The 8,663-nt window shown below is 43.6% G+C and overlaps 1 protein-coding gene across 1 annotated transcript; it reads left to right on the top strand.

Moving 5' to 3' along the window:
- The first annotated feature begins 1,221 nt into the window (after positions 1-1,221).
- Positions 1,222-5,582, top strand: AREG (amphiregulin). The gene is made up of 6 exons (XM_073590658.1): positions 1,222-1,378; positions 2,036-2,215; positions 3,903-4,095; positions 4,521-4,679; positions 4,877-4,967; positions 5,421-5,582. The coding sequence occupies exons 1-5, from the start codon at positions 1,330-1,332 to the stop codon at positions 4,959-4,961; spliced, it is 666 nt and encodes a 221-aa protein (XP_073446759.1). The 5' UTR covers positions 1,222-1,329; the 3' UTR covers positions 4,962-4,967; positions 5,421-5,582.
- The last annotated feature ends 3,081 nt before the right edge of the window (positions 5,583-8,663 follow it).

The raw sequence follows: 8,663 nt of genomic DNA, 5'->3' as shown, positions 1-8,663 counted from the left end.
CCCCCCAGGACTGCCGGAACTGTACCCCAAAACACTTTGGCCCTGATTTTCCTTAGCGCCTCCTCTTTTACCACCAGACTGTCTGGGACTAAGTAATGTCAGAATGACTCTGTAGCAGGGCTACCACAATGGCGGAGTATGGCCCATAACCACCGGACCACAGTGACAGCATGACGGTGCGCTTTTCATCCATACCGCGGCTATACCCTAATGCAGCTCAGCTCCATTTTCGTTAAAGGGAATCTGTCACCTCATTTTGGCGCTGTATGTAAATTAGTTGGGTCCGATGGATGGTGTTTTTGCGCCTTTCCTCTATCCCTGCTTGGCCGCTGTACGCAATATTTCAGGTAATTTCCGTAGTGCTCGTCCATATTTTGCGCGTGCGCATTACAATCTCCACTCGCGCGTGTGCAGCATGCTTTGCCCAACTGCTGGCAAAGCCGGAAAGAAGTAGTTCTCATGCGCTGGAAGTACTATGTCCCGGAAGTATTTCGCTGCCATTTCTGTGTTCCGGGACATAGTTCACCGGCGCATGCGCACTAATGCTTTTCGGCTTTGCCCGCAGTTGGGCAAAGCATACTGCGCACGCGCGAGTGGAAATTGCAATGTGCACGAGCGTAATATGGACAAGTACTACGGAAATTACCTGAAATATTGCGGACAGCGGCCAAGGAGGGAAGGAGCAAAAACACTGTCCATCGGACCCAACTAATTTACATACAGCGCGAAAATGAGGTGACGCATTCCCTCAGGTGACAGATTCCTTCATGCTGCAATACCACACACATCCTGTTGCAATTTGTGGCGCTGTTTTGTATTGACAATGATAAGTGATTTCATCATTTTGGGCAAACCTTTAAACAAATCCCTCTCACCAGCCCTCATTACCGAAGACATGGGCAACACTGAAACTGCTCCTACCTGTAACTGCAGACGACAAACTAGATATTTCCAGAAATGGAGTGCAGACAACAGAGGAATTGTTAACAGCAACCAATCAGAAGCTTGTTCTCATTCTCAAAAAACCATTAGGAAAATGAGAGCAGTAACTTGATAGGTTGATATTGGTAGCGCCTCTACTTTCTCCCCCAAAGCGTGCAGTAAAAAATAGCGACCCCCTGAGGAGACTGGCGCATGTGACGTTCTATATAACGGGGGCTGCAGACGTGACAACAAGGGAATCCTAAATAAAGCTCTAGTAGTGGAAACGCTTCCGGCGCGTCAGAGCGCGGTCACGTGACCAGTCAGCCTGAGCTCTATAAATACGGAACGCTCGCGGCTTCCAGTTCATATACCGCTGAGCATCTCAGGAGGGAGCGTGGTGCAGTCATGTCCTCTCAGCTGTCACTGGCGTGGAGCATCTTCCTGCTGTGCCTGGGTGAGTTGTAGCGGACACACGTGTGGTGCTGTGTGCTCTGCAGGCTCCTATAGGGGGCGTGCTTCACTTAGTACGGTCCTTTCATAGTTTGCATTAATTTTAAATTTGTCCCCCCCCCCCCCCCCCCCCCACTGCCTACTTTATTTTTGCTTGGACAGATATATCTATAAATCACTGACTTTATGACTTTTTTATCCCGCCTTTTTTTTTTTTTTTTTGGATTTTCTGTAAGTGTGTATGTGTAATATATGAACAAAAAGGGGGGGGGGGGATATATATTTAATATTTGCAATGTTCATGCTTGCTACTTGTGCTGCTGCTCCTCTTCCTGTTGCCACGTTAGTTATTTTGGTCGGCAGGGGATTGCAGCAAGTCCCTGCTTGTCCTGCTGTGCGCAGGTTGAGGACTTTGTGAATGAAGTCTGCAATAGTTGCCTGATGAGTAATGTTTGTCCAAGCAAAAATCAATGGCTACTGATTAACCCTGTCCATCCCTGAATTTTCCATACTGATAGTCTGGAAACTGTGACTACTTCCAATCTATGTTCTGCTACAGCCTACTCGGGTGATGTGTCAATCAATAACTGACTAGGCGATCACTTCTTGCTTTACTCACGCATACGGGACGCTACCTAACTTGTGCCGTCTAACTCCGCAGCGTGTGAATACGCCGTACATTGTTCTGAAGTGAACTCCACTGGGAATGAGATCAGGGTGATGTTATCCGGGGCAGGTGATGGTGTCTCCGCCGGGTTGCAAAATGTCCATGAAGTTGACTATGACGAATACGATGAAGATGAGGACCTCTCGGGATACGATGTCGATGATTCTATACGAGGTGTGTATAAAAAACGCATGTTTGTTGCAGTTTACTATGGCCTGTGCACGTATCTGGTGTAGTAGTATTGAACCACCCCTCTCCAATGTATAGATCAGACTATTGAACCTAATGAGTGCAGTCAGACAGCCTTATAAGTCGGGCTGAGATCAGAACAAGGTGTCTGATCTGGACGGTGGCTCTCCAGACCCAAGTGACCGTCTCTTGGCAATATGACGCCATCACTCAGGTCGTGCACTGTGGTCCGATTTTTATATGGCCGTCTGCCTGTACCCCTACCCTCTCCAGCCCTAAAGTCTGATGTGGAAACTTTATAGCTGCAGAGTTCTGTAATTCTCTCATCTGATCAGAGAATTCTGCCATCCGTTCTCTTCTCTGGAGCTGTGTGGGCCTAGAAACACATTGCAGAGGTTTCCTTTGCTGCCAGGAATGAATCACAGAACTTCAGACTTGCTACCTTCTCATCAGCATCTGGGATGCCATGTGTCTGACATCGTCTGTCTATAATAAATTGACTATGTTCCCAAGGATCATTACACAAAATATCAAATGAACACTGTCATATTTCTACTCGTACTACTTGTCCAAACTCTCTGGGACAACAGAGCCAAAATTTCCTGCAGCTCCTCAGTAGCTCTAAGCCATTTTAACCATGTGACCTGTATTCTGCCCAACACTATCGGACCACAGCCACCCTTCTCATAACTGGATCATCTCCCACTTGCATCATATTAATTGAGAAAGTATTACGCAGTGTCATTAGTCTCCTACTAGATGTAATGGATAATTCATGTAATCCCCCACTGGGTCACTATTTGTTGGACTAGATGAATAACACTATGAAAGCTGCGGAGCACCAGGGATTGTTATACCGCCGTTGCCTGTGCTCGTAACCAAGCCAGCTGCAAAGACATGCCATCCAAAGGGCAAATTCTCAACGTTCCCCACTGCATATTATGCATTCAAATGGTTTTTACAACTTGGAGGCACAAATACACAGTAACTTGGATTAAAGAACTGCTATTGCTAACTCTTCTATGTGGGCAATAAGCTTGCAGTAACTAGCCCTTCATATATTTACCAGTGTGCATTACATTTCCTGAAGGAGCCTTGGCAGCTGAAGAACGTGGCAACATTCACCGCAGATTGTAAAGCCTCACCTCAGTGACTCACTGCGGTAATGAGACATGTCTAATGCACACAACCGGTGACACGACCTCCTCCCAACCCTTCCTTCAGGGCTTTTCTGTTCAGAATTTCTTCCATTCCTGAAAGTGACATTTCCGATTAAAATGAGATGGGTCATTCTCCTGGAGAGTATGCAAGAATGTGGGAAGGAAATGGTCTTCTCAAGTTGCTGGTCACTCCATGCATGACCTCTAGTTAGATCGTCAACTTGTGTTAATCGTCAAACCTTGTGTAGACTACAGCATATAGTCTGTCATGGATCTAATAAGCTGTGACTCATTATCACATTTATAACCTAATGACTAGTATTAATTGGCTTTGGTTTGAGCTGCATAGTAACTGTCCAGGATTGATAGTATGTGTATTGATGTGCTGTAAATTAAAAATGTTTGTTTCTGATGGCACTCTTGTAGACTATACAGAATTTCTAAGTAGAACTTGCTTATTAACAGATTATAAGTTTATCAATAATGGTAACATGATCAATTTTTCTTTCCAGTGCAAGCTGTGGTCAAGCCAGCTAATGGGGAAGTGCCCGCCACGAAAGTTGAGAAGAAAAAGGCTGATAAAAAGAAGGCAGAAAAGAATAAAAACAAGAAAAAGATAAAGACCCCTTGTCAGACTACACACAAGAATTTCTGTGTTCATGGAAAATGCCGATACCTAGCAAACATATCAGAAGTTTCATGCAAGTGAGTACAATTGTTAACTGCATACCGAGTAGTCAGTACTAATCTTTATGGATAAACGGGACTTGGTATTGAGCAGCTGCAAGTGGCAAAGCATTGTGGTATAGGCTTCAAATGAGCACTAAGATAGATATAATATATTATATCTCACATAGAAGGTGAAAAAAGTGCTATTTGAAAGACCATAATAGTGATGTTTCGGTTAAATGCAGGTGCTTTTGCACTTGAATTCACCAACCCTTGACAAATTACTCTTATTTTGGTAACTTGGGTGGAGTATGTCAACTACTTGCAAACTCCTTCTGTAATCCATGGAGGTCATGATGCATAGGCTGGCCAATATAATTTAACATCCTTCGCCTTGCTTTATGGCTATAACTCCCTATTACATTTGTGGACCATGCCCTAATGGAGTCTTTTTCATACAGATGCCATGAAAATTTCTTTGGTGAGAGGTGCACAGAACAATACTTAAGAGCAGGTTCCTCAAACCCTCATGAGATGACTACAACAACGATACTGGCAGTTGTAGCAGTTCTACTATCAACACTCAGCATTACAGCCATAATCATTATCATTGTTGTACAGTAAGTATTGAGTTGCACTGATATAACATCAATTAGCAAATTAGCTTCAACTGAAGGCTTATTTGGGCAAGTGCATGGTCAAAATACCAGAAGCCTCTCCCCTGAATTCACTGAACTTGCAAAATGGCTTTGACACCTACAATACCAGATTATTTTTAAATTTTTTTTTTTTTTTTTTTTTTTTTTTTTTTTTTTAGCACACGAAGGAAATACTCCTCCTACAATTGTGACACGGACGAGACAAAAAAATTAGGACAAGAAAATGGAAGTGAAGATGTCTGACTTAAAGTGAGTATAGAAATTGAAAACTGAATGTCCTCCACTGCAAAACCAGTTGATGGAAAGCTGCATCGGCTTACTAGAGCATGCACCTACATTCCCTAGCTCCCGCCCTTAAACATCTAGGAACAATGCTGAATTAGTTGGTCATATTCTGATCTAGTGCAAGGCTATGCTGCCTTGAACAAGCAGTGTGAGCTGTTCCTGCATGCAGTGATCTAGTGCTATGATCAGGGCTCCTTGGTGTACAATTAATGGGGTGTTGGGCTATGATCACAGTAAAGATGGTCGCACTCTAGCTGCTATAATGCCAAATGTCTATACACGATACTGAAACTTAACTGCTGTTTAGCTTTTATCCTAAAGATAAATACCTATGTACCAGTCCTTACTGGGTTTTTGTGAAACTTGATGTATTGAAAATGGCCATGATCACTAAATACTACCAATTTCTTTATATAGATTGTCTTCTGAATTTGCAAAAAAGCACTGCCACACCTCAAGTGAATGTGAAGAGAATGTCCTCGTTTAATGTATATATGTTTTTTTGTATATTTATTGTATTTATTATTTTATATAAAATATCTCCTAATATTTTAATAAATAAATATTTTTATAAATTAAGCAAGCATCTCCTGCATTCTTGTCAAACACACTTGCCTATGTGGTCTAACTCTAGTTAGATAGTAACTGTTCTGAGATGTAGATTTTCTTTAGTCACATGAATTAGTAGTACACCCAAGAATAAGCTGCTCTGTAATGCATCTTATTAGAAAAACCTGCTACTTACTGCTGTTGGACTGGATCTTTCATTCCCCATTCGGAGTTGCCAACAATCCAGAAGTTCCAGGACAGTTTGTAAGGAGCATTTTTTTTTTTTTTTTTTTGTCTTTGGTTTTTTTTTTTTTTTTTTTTTTTTTTTTGTTTTTTACAGTTGATAGTGAATGGCAGTGCTCTGGGCTGCAGATTTGTATAACTGATTAGTAATGACCAACAGTGCTCAAATAAGGTGTTATCCGAACATTCTCAGGTGCTAGCAGTGTCTTCAGTGTGCCTAGAAGAGTCGCACTCCCTTACCTGCATGTCTCTCGGCTGTTCGACAGCCCAGCAACACGTGCAGGGCAATCCCTGCAGCTGTGAAACGGCCATGACATGCAGTCACGGGGGCTCGACATAATTTTCGAGCATGCTAGATAACCCAGGAATTTCACAGAACTGGAATTTTCCAAGGAAGACTGGATGATACTCCAAGCAAAAATTGAAAGGCTATTGGCTGGCTCCAAAAAATAGTTTACAAGCTGAGACACTCCAAAAGAGATGCTACTAGGTGTGACCCATACAAGGTGTCAAAACTTTTGCATCTGTGCAATTTCCTCTTTGTCACTTTTAAAATGAAAAATTATATGTAATGGTTTGCCTTAAAGTGTCATCTCAACGTTGGCCCTTCGTGCTGGCTGTAATAATCATGATCTGTGTCAGGACCACCCCTGACACTAACCCCCGGCACACTGCGATCAAACATGATCGCAGTGTACCGGCGACATAGGAGAGAAGCGTGCAGAGAGGGGGCTCCCTCTGTGCTTTCCTGAGACCCCCGCAGTAGCGCGATGTGTAGCGCGATGTGCAGCGCTGCTGTGGGGGCCTCCTTCCCGGCAGGTCCCTGGATCCAAGATGGCAGCGGGGGCCTGCAGGGAGCTGGCTTCCTCATGCCTGCAAAGCGCTGACATGAGGAAGCCTCCAGCACTGCCTGTGACAGATCGCTGACCTGTCAATACGATTAGTCCCCAATCCCCACAATTTTAAGCGTGTCCTGAAAACGCATTTATTCAGACTGGCCTATCGCCTCAACACATTAACCTAACCTATCCCTGTGTGGCAGAGCCAAAAGTTTTACCATAACCAGGTTCCCAGCATCATGTTCCCACATGCTTTATGCATCCATTAGCCCTCTGTGTCTGTACTGTTACACACTTAACATTATGGCTGGTCCATACAATCAGAGCAACTGTTACCACCCACCTTTTGTGTCTACCTCTTTCCTCAGACTGTAAGCTTGCGAGCAGGGCCCTCACTCCTCTTGTTATTTGTTATAATCTACTGTATGTGATTATTGTTATGCTGTAATGTCTATTGTCTGTACAAATCCCCTCTGAAATGTAAAGTGCTGCGGAATATGTCTGCGCTATAAAAATAAAATTTATTATCTGTGATGTCCCCCCTGGGACAATGTAATAAAGTTAAAAAAAGTGTAAATTTATCAACGCTAAATAAAAATATTACCGAATTCATTATTTTGATAATAAAAAAGGTAAACATATTTGGTATCGCCACGTCCGTAACGACCCACCCTATGAAACTGTCCCACTAGTTAACCCCTTTATTGAACCCTTTAAAAAATAAAGCATTTTTTTGCTTCATTTATCATACCGCCGAACAAAGTGCAATAACACTCAATCAAAAATACGGATATAAATATCCATGGTACCGCTGAAAAGTCATCTTGTCCCGCGAAAAAAATGGTTACAGCTTGCAGAATAAAGCGATGCAAAAATATATATTTTTTCTTTTTTATATATATAACTTTCCATTGCATAAAAGCGCCAAAATACAAAAAATGACAAATGTGGTATTGCTGTAACTGTACTGACCCGAAGAATAAAACTGCTTTATCAATTTTACCGAACGGCGTAAACGCCCCCCCCCCCCCCCCCCAAAGAAATTCATGAAATGCTGGTTTTTGTTCATTCTGCGTCCCAAAAATCAGAATAAAAAGCAATCAAAAAAGTCACGTGCCCGAAAATGGTACCAATAAACGTCAACTCGTCCCGCAAAAAATAAGACCTCACATGACTCAGCGGGTCAAAAACTGGAAAAATTATAGCTCTCAAAATGTGGCTATGCATAAGCTATTTTTACAATAAAAAGCATCTTTTAGCATGCAGCAGCTGCCAAAATTAAAAACCTGCTATAAATCTCCCGATTCCACACCTCCCAGAAGGGTACCACCCAGTGGACCCCAAGGCACCAACAGATCACCGAGGCACGGATAGGCGGGACATCAGGACACAGGCAGGACGTAAGGGTACATCAGGACACAGGCAGGACATCAGTATCAGCACATCAGGTTCACCGGCAGACATCAGACAGGAGTCGTTCGGTTCCAGACATCTGACGTGACCTGAAGGCACCACTGGGGTCATCAGGCTCCAAGCTCCAGGCAGCGGTCATCAGGTTCCAGATTGCGGTCGTCAGGCTCCGGGCATCGGACCTAGGAAAGAACTCTAGCGTGATGGTGCTAGAACCGCAGGATTGCTGGGCCTGTATGGAGCTAACACCACATGGTAGTCAGAGCGTAGAGTAGTAGATGCTCAGCAGGAACACCGGTTACAAGAGACTCAAAATCATTGGGTGCGAGGCTCCAGACACAGAGGGATTCCAGAAACATAACACAGCAGACACTGTTCAGACAGGGTCAGGTACAGGATCAAGGATTCGAGCCTGGATATACCGCCTCCAGGGAAGGGCGCAGGAACAGGACAAAGCAGGAATCAAGGCAGGGACTTTGGTACCAAAACATAGACAGGAGAGGTCCAGGGACACAGACACAAAACACACATGGCAAGGTTTAAGAACTCTGAGAATAGCTCTGGCAATGCCCAGCAGGGAATGGGAAGTTTATATTGGAGCTGCCCCTCAGCCATTGGC

Source organism: Dendrobates tinctorius, unplaced genomic scaffold (assembly GCF_039654945.1).
Source record: "Dendrobates tinctorius isolate UK_male_01 unplaced genomic scaffold, ASM3965494v1 ptg000011l, whole genome shotgun sequence".
Taxonomy (NCBI): Eukaryota; Metazoa; Chordata; class Amphibia; order Anura; family Dendrobatidae; genus Dendrobates; species Dendrobates tinctorius.
The sequence above is the reverse complement of the archived record's forward strand: the minus strand, read 5'-3'. Positions and strand labels throughout refer to the sequence as shown.